The following is a 21,049-nucleotide window of genomic DNA, read 5'->3' as shown; positions in this document are numbered from 1 at the left end:
TTTCATATGAGTTAACAAAGGAAGAAGAGAGCTCTTGGGAGTCCTTCATTTAGGGAAGAATAAATATGAAACCTTATCACTTTAGCAGTACTTTCCAACCCTCTGTGAAGGAAGAGCTGCCCTACCCCCCCTTCTTCAAGAGCTCTTCACCTCTGAGCTGAATGAACAAGGTCTTGTGAAGTGAGATGCTAATTTCCAACCCCCAGGCAATGGCAGCAAATACTTTTTATATAGTAATTCATAAAGGTATGCCTCTTGACATGTCTAGTCACTTTAGCTCTATCATCATTCTAATCTCACACCCAAATGACTTCAGCCCTGAGACATGAGCAGGGAGAACAGACAGACAGACACTTCACACACACCATCGGTGCTCCTCACCATAAGGCGATCTTGGGTAAAAAGGGGTGGTCTCCTTCTGTGGGATTTCTTGCACTTTTCCAAAAAGTTCACTGGTGGAGGCTTGGTAAAACTTCACAGAGTTGATAAGGCCACAGGTCTTAATAGCATCTAGGAGCCGTAAAGTGCCAACCCCATCAACATCAGCAGTATATTCTGCTAGGTCGAAAGAAATCTTGGGGAGAGAAAGAAATAAAAAGCCACCAATTTTACTAGGGCACCAGAACATGCCAAAATGATGTACAGCCAACCAAAGCAATACATCACTTGCCACAGACCATCTAGACACTTTTGTACAGAGCAGATACTCAGTTTACAAAAGTGCCCTCAAAGGATTTCTAAGAATAAATAAGTGGTTCCATAAATAGCCAAACCAAATGACTGGTGTTCCCTGGGATTATTTTCCCACGTTAAGTAAAGGGTTAGCCTCCCCATGGGTAGGAACATTATCAGACACTCTCTCGTCTCCACAGCCGTCAGTTTCCACAACACTCACTTGGGCTCAATATCTTTGACACACTTGAATTTGGTTATAATTGCCCAAAATACATTTTTAAAAATTAGGAGAGAGAGCATGACAGCACCAACATGTATAAACCCCACCTTCCCCCCCCCCAAACTTTAAATAAGGTCCAAGGTTTTGCAATTTAAACAGACATCAATGTTCAGAGGAGAGTAGAAATACCTGCTATCCAATGAGGCTCCCAACACTACCTGACCAAGGTGTACCACAGCTGTGGCTTTTGCACAGAGATCACGAAATATGATGGCAAAGGGTAGAGGTATGCAAAAAAACCCTGACATCTCCAGCTGGCATGTTCTTTAAAGTATGATAATAAAGTCATGCTCACTGGTGGGCCAAGATTCCTTTTTCTCTCCCCAGTCCAGTATGACAATGAGCCACATTGCCACAAGCACTGCTCAAGTCTAACCTTTCAGTGTTTCAAAAATATATTAATTCTTTTCTTTACCATTACAGAAGGAAAAAAAAAAAAAAAACCTGGAAAAAGTAAGCTTAAGGTAAGAGGTGTGTTGTGACTACCCTAATCTGCAGACAGGAGAAAACATGCTCAGAAGGGAGGTCGCTCTATTTTTTTTGGTGGTACAGGCTGTTTTTCTGGAGGTTCCAACAAAGTTCCTGGACTCTGAAAAATTTTTTCCCACCAGTGACTATTTCAGTGGCACGTTCCACCTTCCTTCTACATCCTCTCTCCAAACCAGGGATTTTGCTAATGCCAGTTTTTCAAAATACAGGGGATTTTGCTTATGCCAGTTTTTGAAAAAACGTTCCCTGTTTATACTGCCAATGTCACGTAAAGGGGAATGGGCTTTTAGAGCAGTCTCCTTCATGGCCCTGACCCAAAGAATTATTCTACCTACGTCCCCTCTGGCTGATTCAGACTGATAGCCCTGTATTCATTTCTCCTGTTAAGCCACTTCCCCTATTCAGTAACCACTGGAGGTTTAAGGATTATTTATACAGCAGATGGAAAGAAAATAATTTGATTAATTTGAATTTTCACTTATGGTTAATTTAATACAGGTATGAAATTATCTAAATTGTGTTACTATGCTCCAAAATAAAAAGGTTCACTCACAGTTTTGAGCTGAAATAGGTAAAGATATGAACAAAACCAAACTTTACTTTTTCTTTGTTTTAACCAAAAGAGAAAAAAAACCCAAAACAAACCAAACCAAAACAAACCAACCAAACAAAAAAAAAAAAAAAAAAAAAAAAAAAAAAAAAAAAAAACACAAACACAAAAGGAAACATGATACTTTGTCTTATTAACCTGGTATGACCCAGCTGAAACTGAGCACCGATTGACCAAGAAGGGCTGTGCATTTTTTTGGTTTAATCAATTTGGCACAAAGATGACAGCCACTTAAGGCTTCTCAACTTCAGTGTCAGAGTAACTCTTAGAAAGGCATTTAATGAGTAGGTGGTACAGGCAATAATGTACTAAGAAACATAAACTGGTGTACTAATCACATGTGCCAGCACTCCAATGAAAGGCAAAACACATAGTAACTGTAGCAGAATCAGGAATTTACCTATATTAAAGTATTGTTGCCAACAACCTGCTCAAAACATCACCCTGAAATGCAAATCATTGCTTCCATATTCCACAACAAAGTAAAGAGCACACGTAACTGAGGCAGTATAGGAGACCCCAGATTATAAAACCTCTTAACCAGAGGGAGCAATGAGGCCGCAGCAGCAGCACTGGGAAATGCTTTCTCTGGCTGGTATAGAGACCAGTTTCACAAGAGATGGTTTTCCCTATTGCCTGATGAATGACCTCAGGCTTCACCTTCAGAAAACACTCCCTGGGGTGTGAGGTAATTGTGCCCCCACGCTGACTGGGTCTGAGTGTCCCCAGGCAGAAACCACCAGTTCTGTGTCTGTTTTGTAATGCAGACTGCTGTTCACTAGAGTCAGGACTCAGACCACTAAATACATTTCATTTTGAAGTGCAGGTTAGACAAAAATGGCATTCAGAAAAATTAAAAAATAATTGTTTTATCCACTAAAACATCCAACACCAAAAATTCTGGACTATTAAGAGACACTGTGGAAGGTAGGGGCATTAAATTGCAAATAAAGATAAAAGCAACACAAATTTCAATTTTTTCCTAATTCAAAGTCAAAAATTTAAAAGGGTTTTATGAAATACTTGATCAATTAAGTAGTTACAAATAAATCAGAGAAGAGCAGAAAAAGGTGATAACTTATCGCTTACAACATAATTCCCCTCTCCTTATACATGTTATTTTGTGCAAGACTAGCAGAAAGACCAGAGGGAAAAAAAAAAAAGAAAAAAAAAGGCAAAAAAAAAAGCAGGGGTTTCATTAAGAGGGATGTGCAAGAGAAAATAACATGCATGCATAATACACAAAAAAAAGGAGTAAGTCATAGAAATCAAATATAGAACCAGATTCAATAGATGTTACTTTTACAAATAACCCTCACTGAGCTGAGTGGGACTACCTGAAAGAGTAAAAACTTCATGGATATTATTGTAAAGGTGGGTGTATAAAGGCTAAAGCCAAGTCATATTTTATGAAAAATTAAACACTTATCCAGTGGGAAAAAAGAGCTTGGTTAATACCTAAAGATGAGAGTTTAAAAACTGCCTAAATTATGACAACTTTCTTAAGAGCCTGAATTAGGAAGATTGTCTTCCTCTACAGCAATAAAAACAGCAGTGAGTCAGAGCAGAAAATATAATAGAGATACTCTTGATCATGCTTTGGAGAAACTATTTACACACACTCATTTTTCAGTTGAGCTACCTAAGAAAGATGCTCCATTCTTTCCCCAAAAATCCAAAACTCTTTCTCTCAACTGCACAAAGCAAGTCCTGTAACTACAACTTGTTTTGAAGAAGGCATGGAGTTTCTGTAATGACTGGACTAAGGAAGCTTCTTAACCTGGCAGAAACTTTAAAGCTGAAAATCTTCTCAATGAGTATTGAAGTAATGGATCCAGTACTTTGGCCTTTTTGGACAGATTTTGTGCCAAAGGGAAATCATGGCATACCAATAAAACAGAAATTGTCTTCTTGGAACATAGGAGTCTGAGTGACCTTGGCACTCAGTTCCCATGTATAATGGGGACACCACACTTTTGCAGTTGTCATTCTTGATCTCTGGAGATGCTATAAAAGTATATTTTTCAGATAGATCTATTTATTCCATTCAGTGGGTAGTGACAAGTGTGTGATTACAAGAGGACAAAGAAAAATAAGGAGACACTTGACAAAAGTACTTCAAGTTCCAGGTTTTTGGGTTCTGAACACCCTGTAGACTTTCTCAAAGAATACTAAAAAGCAATTGGGCTCCTTATGTATATGGGAATTCTACATCCTGAAGATCTTTGCTGGATTCATCCCTAATATAGCATATTTAAAATACATTCTTAGTTAAGAAAAAATTTCCACAGCAAGGCTTACCATAGGATGAAAAAATTTTCATGAAAAAAGCATAGTTTCATTAGTTATAACAATTCTGCAAGCACAGGACACAATACGAATACACTGTACCACAATATGTCTCTCGTTCCATGTGGCTACCATCAGAATGAGTTTTGTGAACAGGTTTCTACCTTTTGAATTTGAACTCTTGTGTTCTCCCCTCCGATTTATTTCTCTTTAAAATCACCAGATTCAATCTCTATAAGAGATTAATTTTATAGAGCAATGCTTTAAATACGATGTTTCCCAACTAATCATTCAAAACCAAGCTTAGCAAGGTCTCCAATAAGATTTAAAAGCTAGCTGAAAATTATCTAGATGGAAACATATCGGTCTTACCCTCCACAAGACCACGTTACTATCATGTCTATAAACACTATATACAAGACTTAATAATATTTGCTTTTGACCAATGTGGTGTTGTCAGCAATGGTGATACTCTGAAGTTATCAATTTAGTGTACACATAGTTTTGGCTTTGTGGGACTCTTCATCTCTGCTTTGTCATTCAGAAGAATCCAACAGACAAGCTGTGATAATATTATTTTCAATTAAACAAGTATATGCTAGCAGAATGTGCTTCAATGCTCTACATAAGGAATATAAGTAATGGTTTGAAATTTCATCTTGTACAGTCTTCTCAGTTTCAGAAGATGGGATTTCTGGAAGGCTGGTGTTATAAGAGGGAAGATTATGTGAAGTCCCAGGAAGAAATAAGATAATATAAATGTAAATTATTATTCTTTAACTCTAAAAGGAGAGGTGGCTAACCTAATTATAATATCAATTTAAGAATCTTTGCTCTTTTAAAAAAAAACCTATGGTAGAATCTTTACGTTTATCAAAGGAGAAGATTTGTGTACCTGGTCATTAAAAAAGGTTTACACCAGGAAAGGAAACCACAAAGCAGAAAAACTGCTCAGAAATGTTTCAAGTCTCAGAAGTTTCACAGTGGTTGCTTTTTTGCATTCTTTAAAATCAGTTCTGTTTGCTTTGAATACTCAGTGTGCCTTCCAATAAAAAATACTGAGATCTGCCAATAAAAACCACTGGGATCACTTACACCATCTCAGTAAACAAGCTGCTCAGTCCCCAGGAATAGGCATGTAAAGCATAAGATTCCAGTTGCTAAATCTAATACAGAATATAGGCCAAGAATTCCTGTAATGTCCTAACACTGAAAAGAAGATCCTAGGGATTTTAGGAAATATAAAAAATCTGGGGGAGCTGAGCTGTGTTAAGGGGATGGGAAAGAAAATATCAAGTGTGCTTCTAAGAAAATGTGACAATTCCTCTTCTCCCAGCCTCTTAACTCAATGAATGCTTGTCCTCTCACCCAATAGAAAAACTAATTGAAAAATACAAAATCACCTCAACAATTATATATTTTGCTATACAAAAAAATAATCCATTCAATACCTATGAACTGCTTATTACTAAGTGATACTCTTGATATCTTAAAGCCCTTTTAAATTTCTTAGCTAAACAGAAACAGACTAAAACAGTAGTGATCGAAATTCTGGATAAAATTAACAGGCCATTTGTAGATTTATCTTCATTTCTATTTATTTCCCTGTTCTCTCATTAGCAAGACAAAAAAAAAAAAAAAGTGACCTGTATAAAATTAGAATATTTGGACAACATGATTACAAGTGGAGAATTAGCAAAGAAAAGATTTTAAAAGTGGAAGCAGAAGTCAACATTGTTTCCTAAAACTTATGTCAGCCTAAGACATTCACAATGTTGCTGCAGCAAGAGAGCTTGGGTAACATGGATTTTCAAGTCATTTATGATACAAAGGAATAAGCAGTACAGTTGATAAAACCAGTGCTTATTCTCCTATTTCTCTACCAGTGCTTACATTTTGGTCCTACGGTGGAGGTTCACTGTGGCTCTATCTCACTATGTGCTGCAGGCTGTGTGACTGGAGAGACTTCTTGAAGTGGTTAAAAGTTTGGCTTTGACATCAGTGAGCCAGCATTTCACCTTCACCTCTACTGTGGAGGCCCAAACCAAAGCACAAAAATAACCTTTTTGTTGTTTGGGGATTTGGAATGATCCTTGATGATCTTTAGGTTCTATAAAAACTTCCTTTGTGCACCTGAAATATGCAATCAGGATCAAGAGGCCCCCTAACATATTCCACAGTGTATATTCATACAGCAGTTTCTCATGGCTTGTCTTGGGTGAGTCTTCCTTACAACTCTCCTCCAGATTGATTTTAAGTTCCTGATGCAAACCTACTAAGATAATCTCTAAACAGAAAAGCTTGGCTTTATTAAAATAGGCTCCCTTTTTCCCTCTTAGGAGCAAAAACAGCTACTTGCTTTTTGTTGCGTGGAAAAGAGAAAACATAAAATCAACAAAAAGCAGAGAATAAGCATGGAGAAATACTCCCTGAGTAGGCAAAGTTTCATATTTATCTGGCCCCCTATCAGTAGGGGTTGAAAGTTGGATTCATTATTCAGTTTCTTTAGTGATGCCTCCCCAGCAAACTGCAGGTGCAGTTGTAAATTGAACTCTCGAGGTCATCATGTTCACCTTTGCCTCTAAAGCAGCCTGCCGGTTTATGTGTCACCAGCTAAGAGCCACAGAAGAACTACCAGCTCCCTATTATTTTTGAGATTTTAATGCCGCAATCCTTCAATTAGAATACCTATTCTCCATTTTTATAAAAGTCTCCTATGTCTTGTACAGTTGTCTTGACCATTGGATTCAAAGATGTGTTTGGACCAGATCTCCAATAGAAGTAATTTGCAAGTTGTTTACTCTTCTGCTCATTAATTATCTATTGTAGTGAATCAAGAGAATTTAACAGACTGGATTAAAAGGGAGTTGCCCAGAGACAGGTCAAAATGCAATGGACAAAAGTTGGAACATGTGAAATTACAATTAAATATTAGGAAAAAAAAGAGTTCACAACATGGGTGGTCTCACACTGAAACAGGTTGTGCAGAGAGGCTTTGGCATCACAATCCATAGCATTTCCACCCAAAACTCAATCAGACATCACCCTGAACCACCTGCTGTAAGCTGGTCCTGTTTTGTGAAAAGATCCAGTCCAGATGGCATTCAGTCATTGCTGCCAAACTCCACTACTGCACAGTTTTAAGAGAGGGAGATGGGATTACAGCAGTATGTTTCAATCTTCGAGCATGTAGTAGCATCCATGTGGATGTACAGTGTGCAAGAATGAGGCCTGGCCTTGTAAAAAATCAGTGATTTCTACTAGAAGAGAGTTATTCACAGCAGCTTTCTGGAGACATGGAGTTCAGCTTGCTATTCATCATATCTCCTCCAAAGAAGAGATTCAGATAGAGGAATGCTCAGATCTGATAGTAAAAAAAATACCAAAGTGGAGGAGGAAAAGGAGGAGGGATATCACAGTACATGAGATTCAGTATGGCCATAAACCTTTGTCACAAAAATGTAACCTTCCCATTAGTTTTGCTTATCTTCCCATCCATTTGTTATTAATTTGATGGAACCAGGGAGCTGTCAGGGTTATGGGATGCAAGGGATTTATCTTGCAGAACAATCTCTGACCCACTGTTCTAAGTCTTCAGTCTCAAATTACAGAGATTAGAAAAGAAGCTTTTAAAAAAGCAGCATTGATTCTTTATTCATTGTCAGCATGATTTTGTTCAGGGATTGCTTCAACAATATTCATACGTACCCAAACTTTTAAGCACATGCCACATGCAGCAAAGTCAGGATCCGTTTCAATGTCTCAAGTATTGTAGCTTCAATAGCTAATGACACTGTAATACCCTAAAAGCTTTCTTACATACTCAAATCCAGCTGTGCCAGAAGCTTTAAATGCTATTTAATAGAAAGACAAAAAGGGGCAACTCGCAGAGTCACTAGAGAACATTCAAAGGGAGATGTAAAAAGATAGCCAATTCATTTTGCTTTATATGTGCCAGGGGAATAGAGAGTTATGAATAGCATCCAGGCAGGGAATGCAGTCACTTCCAAAGAACTAGCACCATTCTTACACACTTTAACATATAAAGACATTATTTAAAATTCTAACAAGACAACTATACTATAGTTTTGAGGTTTTTTTGTTGTTGTTATTGGGTTTTTTGTTTGTTTTTTTCCTTCTGAAAAACTTCTGTGTTTTTTTTTTACTTTTTTAAAAAACTCTCATCCTCGCTTCCTTGATGCTTTCAGAACACACAGAAAGATGTTTTTCACAGTAGTGAAAAAAGCATCATCACAAGCAAAAAAGAAAGAAAAAAAACCCCAAACCCTAGAAAGAGCAACCAGATCTTCACCATCTCTCTGCTTTATGATTCTGATAGACTTTCAATAGATGGCTAGATAGATAATGAATAAAGCAATAATCTAGTATGGCAAAGCTTTGTTAACAACAGCCTCTCCTCCTCTCTTTGCCTTCCTGGCCAACAAGACTTCAAAACACAGCTTACCACAATGGATCGTCCCAAATATTGACAGAACTTCTGTATTGCCTAGGAGCTAGAATTAACCCAAAACTTTGCAAGTGACGACCTTGCTTGACTCTCCTGTACCTCCTACTCATGCATGAGGTAAAACATCCCTAGGTTTATGGGGCCTGTCAGAAGTTCTGCCTTTTCAACCAGAGAAAAGGTGTTTTCAGCATTTATTATCACTGAAGATTACTTCCCAGACTGCAATTCTTTATTCCAAATGGCACTGTTAAAGAAAGCTTGAAAGCAGTTCAAAATTCAGCTTCTCAGATACCTCTAAAGTATCAAAAATATTTCTCTCTTCATGCTAAAATAAAACAAAATTTCATAAATTATGTTGACATATTTTATTACAGAGTAGGGTCTTTTTTCCTTAAGGGCATTTAATCCAGAAAAAAATACTGAAGTTATGCAGATCCTCTGTAGAATCACTTAAATTGATTTTGAAAAACTTGAGAACACCTGCTATAAATGCATAAACTTTTTTTTTAATGAAGAATATTTTTTGTTAATTATTACCCCCTGGCCACCCATTATCAATTGCCTGCCCAGCTTTCCAAGTTATACTTTTCATTATTTTGGGATAGCTTTATGTGCTACATCCAACTAGTTATTGATGCAGCACAGCTCATGATAAAAAGATGAGAAAAAAACACTGACTGCTGTTAAAGTCCTGTAATTCATTCTGACTAAGCTGTGCATACTTTGAATGAAGCACCTATAGAGTTATGACATTTAATTTATTAAAAATAACACTTTCTATAATGATTAATAAAAGTTTTTACCTTTTAGACTATGGAAATATCTGTGATATTTAATTTTCTAAAAATTAAAGGAATTTTCTCCTCCTCTGAACAACAAGAATTGCTACCTGCTTCCTAACAGCTAACTATGGGTTGAAGGAATTTCCCTGCTTCACAGGGATGCTCCAAGAAAAAAAAAAAATTACATCAGTGTGCACGTACTACTCATTAATGAGACCATAAACCCAACCAGACAGGCTGCCCATGACTATGGGCCCTTAAAGGGGCCAAGACACAGCCAAGTCACGGCAAGAACAAGTTACCATTTCACTGTGGAGCTGAGGTAATGTTGTCTGGAAGCACTCTTAAACCATGCAAGATAAAGCAACTTATCTCAGCACTCTTTTATTGTCAGCTACTCAAAAATCTTCATCATCACAGTCCTAAGGATGGAGAGCTACCTCAGCTCTGACCATACTTGGCAGAGCTTGTGGTGCTTCAGTTGAGGAGAAGCTTTCAGAACAGGACTTCGGGGAGACAAATGAGAACACAAGCTTTTGGGGAAATTAATAAGCATGTGCATACACAAAGAGAGGAAAAAGCAATGACTTCTTGTCCTGCGCACAACAGGAAAATGGTGGAATCACATTTAAAAAATGGGTAGATGTGGCATATGGGGACACATTTTAGTGGTGAAGATGGCAGTGTTAGATTAGTGCTTCAACTCAATCTTAGATATCTTTTCCAGCCTTAACAATGCTGTGATTCCATTTGGGGAACAACCTCTGCCTTGAAGTACCCAGGAAGGAGAGTTTAGGTCTCAGAGTCCAACACCTGCATCTGTGTGGCAAAAGAGTTCCAAACTATCCCATCTCAGAAGGCAAATGATGTCTTCCCCATTTATGCAATCAGTTTAAAACAATAGAAGTACCACAGAAACACATTTTCTAAATAAACACCATAACTTCAGTCCTATTTCTTGTCCACTCACTTTCCTCAGTAAATCCCTATTGTCCCCTTATTTGCCATCACTTACAATACTCCTTAGTGTCACATTTCTACAGACCTAGTTCTACTTTCTGGTTTACCATAAATCAATTAAAAACAACACAACTCTTCTTTAGCTAGAATTCTTTCAGCATCCCTCAGACTTCTATGCAATTAATATCCAAGCCTTTTCTTTTTTCAATCTTACTGCATATGCATTGAGAATAAAATTGGGATAACTAATTGCACTGCACAAATTTGGATGGATATGTATGTACTGACGAAAGTCATGCTCCCACAGCTGCCACCTTCCCTGCTCCTGCTCCAGTATTTCATCAGGAATGACTGGGAAAATTAATAAACATGCAACAGCATGCAAAGAAATAAGTCACCAGGGTTTGGTTTTTTCAGTTTTCTCTTTTGAACAGGGTAAATAATTGCCTTTTCTTCCAATGCATAAAGTCATCTTCTGTGAAATTTCACTCTGAAATCTAACTCAAAGAAAGGACAACAATTCTAAAACCCAGTAGCATTCTTTTCCTTTTACTTGTTCTTGGGAATAGCTACTTAAAGATACTTAAAAACATTCTTTAACTAAATAAAAGAGTCTGAGGTTTACACTAGCCCTGAAACAAAACCACTGAATCCTTCAAATTTATTAAAATTGCAACCAACAAACCAAAAAAACCACCCACACCCCTTGAAATGCTAAAGTGGGTGAACCGTAACAGAGGAGCACTTACCTATAGTGCATGTACAGGCACTACATATGATTAATTTTAAAAGATGGGTATTAATAACATCCACAAATACAGTAGCTGATGACGGCTTTGTTGTGAATGATGTAATATACATGTAGAAACTGCTTTCAATAAATTCAGTGTAGTAATTACATACCTCAAAGTTGACTGTGATAGTTCTTCATCCTGTCTAGGAAGCTACTGAACTGGAATACCTTATTATTCCCACATTTAGTGCTCAGATTTTAATGTGGTTACAGTACTTTGGAAACCATGAGCCTTATATCTTCTCCAGTTGCATCTTTTCAGGGAGAACACTACTGTTTTCTGTGTGACAGTGAGCACTCTGAACTACTAGGCAATCCCCGACACAAAATGTTCTACTTAATCAACTCATCTGCCTTAAAAGGATGTGAGTGGCTGGCGAGGAAGAAACCTGTGGGATGAAATCTGAAAAAAACATGTGTCTCGACAGGTATGTGGAGGTAAGGGGGAAGAGGCCAAGGGGCAGAGAGCTTAAAGGGATGAGACCCTCTGGTTAAACTTTATTGAACAAGCAGAATGATACTTTCAGACAATAAATCAGTCTTATTTTTTCTGCTAGTATTCCCTTTGCCCTACTTTATTCTTCCATTTATTACAGACTACTGAAGCCTCTTCACTACAACTCCTAGAAAACAACGCATAGGCATAAATTTTAAAAGGCAGCTTTGGCACTCAGGAGCCATAGTGTTTGTAAATCAAAGCAGAACATTGCAACTGATTTGTATATTGTAACCCACAACCCTAACCTCAGCCCTGTTTTTCACCTATATCTTGGCTTCTGACACAGAGAAAAGGACCAGGAATAATACCTGCTCTTCACATGAACATTAAGATAAACCATTCATGAAAAAGGAATACGGTAGTCAACTAACCACAAAGCCTCAACAAGTTTGTGAGTTTTCCCTCTCACCCCTAAGAACAAACACTGGATTTCTTTATTGCCCCTGACTGTGCCCAAAAACAGCATTGCAATTTTTGTCTCTAGCAGTGCTAGAAGTGACAAAAGACCATTCTGACCTCTACAATACAGTGCATCTGTTCATCTATACCGTAGGGTGGCAATTGTGGTGCCAGAAAAGGCTCTCCCAGAGCAGCTTTGAGTAAGACTTGACTAATGTAAAAAAGCTCTGTCAGCTTTCAAAGTGAACTTGGCAGCCCCATGATGAGGCATGTTGGAAAACCACTATGGAAGACAGGACCAAGTTGCCAAAATGTACTGAACATTCATTGGACACGATCAGTGGAAACATCAAATTTGACAAATAAGGCAAAGTCTGTAAAATTGTGAACAATTGCATTTTAGTTTTAAAAGAATGTATAGCTCAGGCAGATGCCACGTCCCTATTGTATGCAAATATTTTACTTCAATTAGCACTTTTCAATCATGCTTTTTCTTTTCTGAATGACTCATGAATATCTCAGTCAAGAAATGGCAGGATCACAAGCACATGCCAACAGGGTACATTTATCTCAAGAAGAGATAAATGTGGAAGGAGTCATGTAAATCTATCTCGGGATTTTTTTCAACCTGTCTTCCCTTCCAAACACATTTTCTCTACATGCCTGCAAGCCTCTATAAAACAGCATACTCAGTTTCCATGTCCTTCCAAGAAAGCCAGTATTCACAAGTATTTAATTGAAACTAAAAAATTTGTGTTTCCAGAGCTTGTCCATCAGGCAATTAAAAAAAAAAAATCAAGCTCAGTCTAAGTTTTATCACATAGTACTAAGCCAAAGAAGATGTCATGATACTAACTTGTCCACAAAATGCACATACAAAGAGAGGAAATCTTCAGAGCTTCTACAGGCCACTTGAGAGACAGCCCTGCTGCACAGGTCATTATAGGCAGTGATTATCCATGAGGGAAACACGCTGAATAGCTGTGAAGTACGGCTGGATGAAAAAATACCGAAAGTTAAGGTCCGTGATTGCACGTAACCCTGACTTCAGCTAAGAACGTTACACCTCGTGGCTGCAGCAGGAATTTTAGCTAATTTCCACTGTGCTGATCCCAGGCTTCCCTGGGGCTTTGAGCATCCTCATCTGGGATGCAAAAAGTTCTGTCAAGCAACCACAAAACATTGGGAGAAACAAAATAGTGCTGCCTATTTGCCAGAGGAACAGAGGTAATTTCTAAAGTGTCACATGTGAGTTTGGAAACATTAGTTAATTTTTGATCCTGTATCACCAGTATACCAAAGAACCTGGGCTGGGAAGGCTGAAAAATGTAAAAGTGGATGGTGATGAAAAATTCTATAATTGGTAAAAAATTAAAAAGCTTTGGCATGAAAGCAAAACCTCAGCAAGTGTTTCACTTTCCACTCCTATAGATTTTAACACCTCTCATGTTGTAAGAGTACACTCTGCACACACAAATTTAAGCTGATTTTAACTGCAGTTGCATCTGAAAGTATGTATTTTTCATACCAGTTAGGTTCTAGGCAGTAATCCCTTTCTCAGAAATTGAAAGATTTAAATGAAGTCATCGTTGCTAAGTGCACTAGTCAGCCATATATCATGTTCTCAGAAGTACAAAGAGTACTCAAGGGTGAAAGTTTTTTATGATAATGTATGATTTCTGCATTAAACACAGAACAGCCATTATATAATTTTAGCATCTTGCCAACCTTTTTTTTTTTTTTTTTTTTTTTTTTTTTTTTTTTTTTTTTTTAGCAAAAGTAGGAGGGAAAAATAAGGAGGTTGAATGGAACTGGAACAGTACTGTTTGTACCCTGGTGAATATTAGGAAAATGATAAATGATCCCTAGGCACACGGACTGATTTATGCAATAAAAAGTAAAACACCATGGGGTGGAGCCTTCGTGTGAAAATCTCATCCTTGGACAGCTAAAAGGTATGAAATGCACCCAAGTGTCTCAAACCCCTCAGGGTTGCAATTAACTCATGATAACCACACCCTCAAGAACTGTCTCCTTTGCTCCTCTGTTGGGTGGGAGAAAAAGGAAAGGGAAATAGATGCATGTCTGAGTATGAAAAACGAAAGATTGATAGTTTACATTAGTGAAGGCTTTAAAACCAAGCTGTTAAGATTTCTTAATTTTTGATTTTTGCTAGTTAACATCATGAGTAAAGAGACACTACATCTCCTGTCAGTACGAAAAAAGGAAAAAAAAGCAGGTAAAGAAAAGCCAGTAAGGTAAATACATATATATAAAAAAAAATCCACATACATGCATAAACCAAACTTGTTAGTAGCTTGCAGTTAATACAGTAATGGGATTAATAAACACAAGAAACAAAACGTGACTAAACCTCATTCTGCAAAGACTATTACTCAGAAAATTCAGATAAACTGTGCTATTCCTAAACCAGCAACATGGCTTGACAATTCCACTTGCACGCACCTACAAGTTTCTTTTTCTGTTTCTAGTGCTAGAAGACATCATTACAGAGCACTGAACTCTTATACTCCCTGTATTATCTTACAAAAGTCTGAATTCTTCCTAAAAAATTAAGGGGATAATGCTAGGAAGTGTTTCATTGAGAAAAAAGTGAGAATCAAACCACCTGAGATTGCACAGCTATATTGGCCATGCAGACAATCCTCAGATTCAGCAAACAGACTTGGCCAATTTACATCCAACTCAAACTAACTGGTATCTACTTACATCTTTGGTGTACGGAAATGAGATGCCTTTTTTATGCTATAAGCTTGCTGAATTTATGAAGAAAGCAGCTACCATGCTTGTAAAGTGAAGCAATGTCAGCCTAGGAACATATTTACAGGGCATTTTTATCCTGCAGAAAGAAGAAATAAACAATGAATTTTCTTCCTGAGGTGACAGAATGCACAGATATTCAGTTCCCTCTGCTGAACTGATAGTATTGGCTCTCTGCACAACAAGAGAAAAATACTGTCCAATATATCATCACAGGAACTTACCACAGACAGATATGAGATCCAATTAGATACCATGCCAAAATTACAACAATCTGATCCTAGGAGTCTTGTATGTCCCCAACACTGCTCCAAGACTTTAGTTTCCATTGACATTTAACAACCACCACCACTTTTGAAATTATAGCTTCCCACAAATTTCCAAATTCAAACTCCATCCAATTAATGTATTTGTATGAAATTCGGTATCTGGAAAATTAGTACACTCATAAAATTGTATGTAAAGACATTTCAGCATGTAGTAGAGCAAATATATACTGCTCCTCAGAAGTCTGTTTCAAATATTTATTGAATTCCTCTTCCCTAGAAATCATAAAACATAAGCTGTTTAAGAAGCAGAGATGATGTAACAGTTGCTCTAAAATGCACATCCTTGACAGGATAAGGTTTAGTACAGATTAATTCTTTGTCTCTTTAAAATCTGCAAATTCATCCTCAAAACCTCTCTCAGCTGAAAATTATTCCATCTGCATTGGAATTCTCACCTAACCTTAAAAATATAGAGAATTTTACCGTTCAAGACAGCAAAGGAGGGGATAACAAAAAGTTTTAAGCTGTCACATTATTTTTCTCACATTTCCCTTTGCTATTCATCAAATCCTTGAATGAAGTATTTCACTGTAGCTGAACTATGACTTCATGGTATTTCTTCTATTGTTACAAGAGGGAATGACTGCCTTGACAAGGAGAGGCTGGGCTTTTAAAGCAAAATAGGTATTTCTAACACAATGAGTCTACAGTTCATCCATCATCCATTCACAGCCCTGTCTAAACGAGGAAAAAAATGTGATCTGCTCTATGGTAAAGATGAACTAAAAATTTCACAGCTGCCAACCCTGAGGTACTGTTTTCTCAGTAAAGACTGAGGCCACATACAGAGAAACTGATTGACTGCTCACCAGGTTGGTTTTTTTTCCCTTCTCACTTTACTGCCTTGGTCTTGAATTTTATAGAAACCTGTTAAATACAGGAATTCAATTTTTATTACTTGATTTTTCTTCTTTTTCTTCAAAATTGTATCAAAATATCCACAGAATCACAGAACAAGCTGAATTGGAAGGGACCCACAGAATCATCGAGTCCAACTCCCAGGCCCGCACATCCCCAAGAGTCACACCAATTCATACATTTTAAATTAGGGTTTGAAATTAACTTACCATATTCCAGTACAATTTGAAAAAATTATTAATCTGAGTTTAGTACAAAATTCCAGTTATGATGTATGAAAATGTCTTTCATCTCCCTTTCTTTGGAATCTGAGGTAACATTTCTGTTTTTGGAACAAAAGAGTGCAGATACTATCTTTGATAAACAGCTCCAAATCTGTCAGCATGTTGTCCAGACTGCAACTTCTCTTTAAAAGCCTATATTCATAAGCAATGTGCTACAGAACTACAGCTCAACAAGCTCAAATTCCTCTAAAATTTCTTAACTGTCGTATTCTTCAAGAGTCTTTATCTGCAGGCTTCTACTGAAAAATAAATACATGATGCAAATATAAATAACCTTAGCTTAACCAGTTAATCTTGAACCTAAAGTGCATACATACATTGAGCAAAGTTGCTAAGTTCCCCATGGACAAAGGGTTTCATCCTGGGGGAGCTGAAGGTTGGGTCAGGGTTCAAGTTCGTGAGAATCCCCCTTTCTAAGGAGAACACCAATCACCAAAAATGTGACATACACTGTCATATCATCACATATAGTCGTAAAAGCTTAAGCACATACAATTGATGTTGTTGCATATTTTTAAGATGCTGCTGCTGTAATCTGCCCTCCCAAACCCATAACCCTCCCTCAAGTTAGAGAAATTAGTCAATCTGGATCCAAAGCCTGGAGTCATTACATCACGTTTTGGCAGAACTTGACACTCAAAAAGATGGTTGGGCACACAACCAGCACTATATATTGACAGGATACTGCCAGGCATGTTTCAGAAACTCAGTGGTGAGAGTGAGAATCTTATACAGAAGTGGGCTGTGAAAAACACATACAGCTACATGAGCAGGAGTACTTTCTAGAGTGTAAACTCACCATATCAATTTACACACTGAAAAAAATCTTAATTGCTCAGCAATTAAGGAGGTCCTCCACACTAGTTTAAGGAGAACCATCAGATGCCTTAAATTGCAGCATGCACCACAGAGAAGCTGGAAATAGGACTTTAGCAAGGATTTTATTAATAGGTATGAAATAGGCAAACTCCACACGACTTTACCCTTCCATGCCTCAAAAAACAATCTTTCCTATTGCTTCATTCAAGCCCTGAGAATTAAGAAAACATAATGCTGTAATGCTTCACACAGTCTGTCTTGGCAGCCTATTGCGCTCTGGCTGTAGCAGTGCCTGCTTTCAAGCCCTAAGCCCTCACAGCAATTATCCTGCTCTCAGACTAAACCTACAGAGCACATTTCAAAAGAAGCTACATCTAAACAGAGGGAATTCAACAGTGATCAATGTTCCACAGGCCTCGGTGGCAATAAACTATTTACTGCTTTAACCTTTCAAGTCTGCGCCAGCGGAGCGCCCGAGAGCCCCATGATGAATTAGCTGAAGTGTTGGGTTGTGAGCGGAGCAGCCGCTGCTTCAAATCATCTGTCCTGCAACACTGCAGCCCTGCAAGCAACAGGCCCCTGCCAGAGGCACTGGATTCTCATCTCTTCTGGGGCTCCACTGCCCAGACATCATTTCTGCCAACTTTCACTGCGCCTCTAATGGAGGAATTTTGGGAAAAAAAGCACATCGAAAAGCTGGGCATGATCCCAAGCGTCTTTTTAATACCCACCCGATTATTACCTTACAGGACACATGACATAGAGAGGATATCAAAGCGCACTCAGCACACTTGAGGCTGCAGTAGCTGATTCAGATCTGCTTCCCCTGTCTTGCAAGATTGCCAGAATAAATTGAAAGGAAAAAAAAATCATGCGTATTACATTAGTGTCACTGTCACCAAGGCTTTCTCACCACCCTGCTTGCTGAAATGCAGTAAGAGAAAGTAATCCATTACAGATGGCTGAAGACACCTAAGCCTTGGCAAAGCACTTCTGGAAAGGCTGTCTTTACAGAAGTTAAGACTCAGTTTTTATAAATTTCAAATGGAATTACTTTGCCTGTAACTTAAATGCAAGACTAGCTCTTTTATTGTAGTTGTCTTGGTAATTCTGGGATTATTAGGATAGGCTTTTAAAACCAGTGATACCTCTGTAGGCCTTCTGTTTTTAGAGTTTCAGAAAAATTTGATTCCTAACACCATTACTTGGAAATAAACCAGGTGATCATCACCTTGTCCCTCCAGGTGAAACTTCTTAAGATGCATTTTTCTCTTTATGTAGATAAAGGTGTGTGAAATCTGTAGGCTAAGATACTACCCATACACAGTACAGTTAATTCAGGTTTTCTAAATAATCTAAGGAAATATAAAATCAGTTTTGTGTTTCGATTTGCCATATAAAAGCTGGAAATAGAATTTTATTTTCTATTTAATTTCTAAAGGAAACAAGATTGTTTCTTTGGTGGGTTTTTTGTTTGTTTATTCTTCTTTTTATTGAACACTACTTCAGTGTTTATAACACAAATGCTTTAGTATCAAGTGGGCTAGTGTAAGAATCTGGAAGCTAAACCAGAAACACCAATAACAGCCTAATTCCATACTGACCAAAACATAAAAAAAATACCATAGCTGGCATTATTTAAGGCTGTGGATGAAAAATTGAAAGAAGCATCAGCTATTCTGACTGACACATGCATACATCCAAGGAAAATATCACTACTGAAGAAGAAACACATGATTTTGTTGCTGTATTTACTATCTTCATAAACAACAATTATTACGTATATAAATAATATTACCTAGAATTCTCCTTTTTCTAGTATAACCAAGTCCCATATAACACAGGCCATATGACTTCACTCAGTGATTCTTATATCAAGCTGTATAAATAGCTAGTAGTTATTTATATGTCTTAGGCAGGCATCCAATCTTGATTTAAGGACTGCAAGAAATGGAGAATCTTTCACTTCCTTTCGTAAGCCGCTCAAATGCTAATTTGTCCTCACTTATAAAAATTTGCACCTCTTCTCTAGTTTGAATTTGTTTAACTTTAGTTTTCAGCACTGGATCTCCAAATAATTGCCTGTGAGGTTAAGCACCCAGTAATACCAAACATTTTACTCCTTGTGTGAGCAAGATCAAATAGCTGCTTCACTTTTGCTTTAATGAGGTAACTCTAGTGGCCTCCTAATGTCATTTACTGCAAGACTGTTTTCCAGGCCTAGAACCACTTTTGTCTTTGCTCTGAGTTGTTTCCTACTCCCAGCATATTCTGGAAAGCAGAAGACCTGAGGTGTTCTAATTATTAGATTATATAAGCAATTTTAACTCTTTATTTCTACTCAGTAGTATCCTGTCAGGGTACCAGCTTCAGTGCTTTTCTGGCATGACACTGCCCTGTGTATAGTTCAGCACTCACTGCAACCTCCAAATTCTTCTGCAGCTCCTACTGTCCAGCAAACAATGATTTCCCCTCCTTTGATGTGACTAAACTGCTTTCAGAGACAGAAATGCCCAGTCCTGCAGAGGAGGAAGCTTGGCTAATTCATCTGCTAGACCCAAACTAGCTCCTCACAGAGACATCTAAGGTACATATTTCCAAAACCTTTTCCTAGACTAAAAACTCTGACCCATTGCACTTACCTTTCTCAACCTAAGTCACAAGAGGTATTAAACTCATTTAATTAAACTTTTTTTTTTTAATTTATGAACTTAGAAAAAGCAATTGATTCTCTCTGCATGCTAAAAAGCAACTCAAAAGTTTATAGCAAGTTACTAAGGAAACAAAAGCTAGGTTTGTGAGTGACCAATCCATTTGGAAGACTGCTAACCTGTTTGCAAAGAGATAAAAACAGAGTATCTCACATCTCAGACTACATGAGAATGAAGAATTAGGAAGTGTCTCAGTACTATAATGCTGCCTTATTTCAAATAAGTGGTTTCTTTGATGACACCAGAAAATTTTCAGACAGATGGCTAATGATTCCTCAGCACACATCTTAAAAAAAAAAAAAAAAGAAAAAAGAAAAAAAAAGAGTTATAAGGCTTTCTAGTTGTGGGGAGGGGGAAGGAAACTGGGCAACTTGAAGTAGTGTACTCTTCTGTTTCATTTAATCAAGTTATATGTTGGGAAACTTCATTGTTCATTTAGACTTGTGACTTGAGCAGATCTTTTCTAAAGGCAGTTCCTGCACTGTAACTGTGCATTAAAGACAGGTGTAAACTGGTACCTGGAAAATCTCAGAAAATGGGCCTTGAGCTCAGGACCTCACAATGTACCACACAGCAGCAGAGTCAAATTACACAGCTGCAGATTGAAAGTCCAGTTTCCAGGTGGTCATGACCCCCCTCATGGCACAGATCTTGAGCAGAAGTCAAAGCACATCACTGTAGCCACCTGAGCTTTCCAGTGCCACACAAAAGCTGTGAAACAGAACTAAGTCCTTGCTGCGCCTCCCAAAAAAAGGCCAATTTGGCAGAAATAAGACCCCAGCAAAGAGAGCTGCACCTGACTAACCTCTCTTTCTGGCTCTGCTGGCATCAAGTAATCATCCATTCACAAGCAGAAGTGCTTTTAACCCTCTGGAGCTGATTTGCCAGATTAAGCTGCAATGGTGAGGATGGTTAACTTCATCAGGATCTTTATTGAGTTAGTGACGTCACTTGGATTGATCCAAAATGAAAGCAGGGGGAAAAAAATCTCCTAGATGAAGGAGATAAAATGATCCTCCCTCC

General features: G+C 37.8%; 1 protein-coding gene across 6 annotated transcripts in view; it reads right to left on the bottom strand.

The window, feature by feature from the left end:
- The window catches only part of GMDS (GDP-mannose 4,6-dehydratase), a 418,193-nt gene that overhangs the window by 264,578 nt on the left and 132,566 nt on the right, over positions 1-21,049 (bottom strand). For all 6 annotated transcript variants that reach the window (XM_066187101.1, XM_066187065.1, XM_066187072.1 and 3 more), the window contains exon 5: positions 382-574. In XM_066187101.1, the coding sequence (XP_066043198.1) occupies positions 382-574 (193 nt within the window). The remainder of the gene's footprint in view (positions 1-381; positions 575-21,049) is intronic.

This window comes from Chamaea fasciata, unplaced genomic scaffold (assembly GCF_029207755.1).
Source record: "Chamaea fasciata isolate MVZ Bird 193981 ecotype frontalis unplaced genomic scaffold, bChaFas1.0.hap1 SCAF_1, whole genome shotgun sequence".
NCBI lineage: Eukaryota > Metazoa > Chordata > Aves > Passeriformes > Sylviidae > Chamaea > Chamaea fasciata.
The sequence above is the reverse complement of the archived record's forward strand: the minus strand, read 5'-3'. Positions and strand labels throughout refer to the sequence as shown.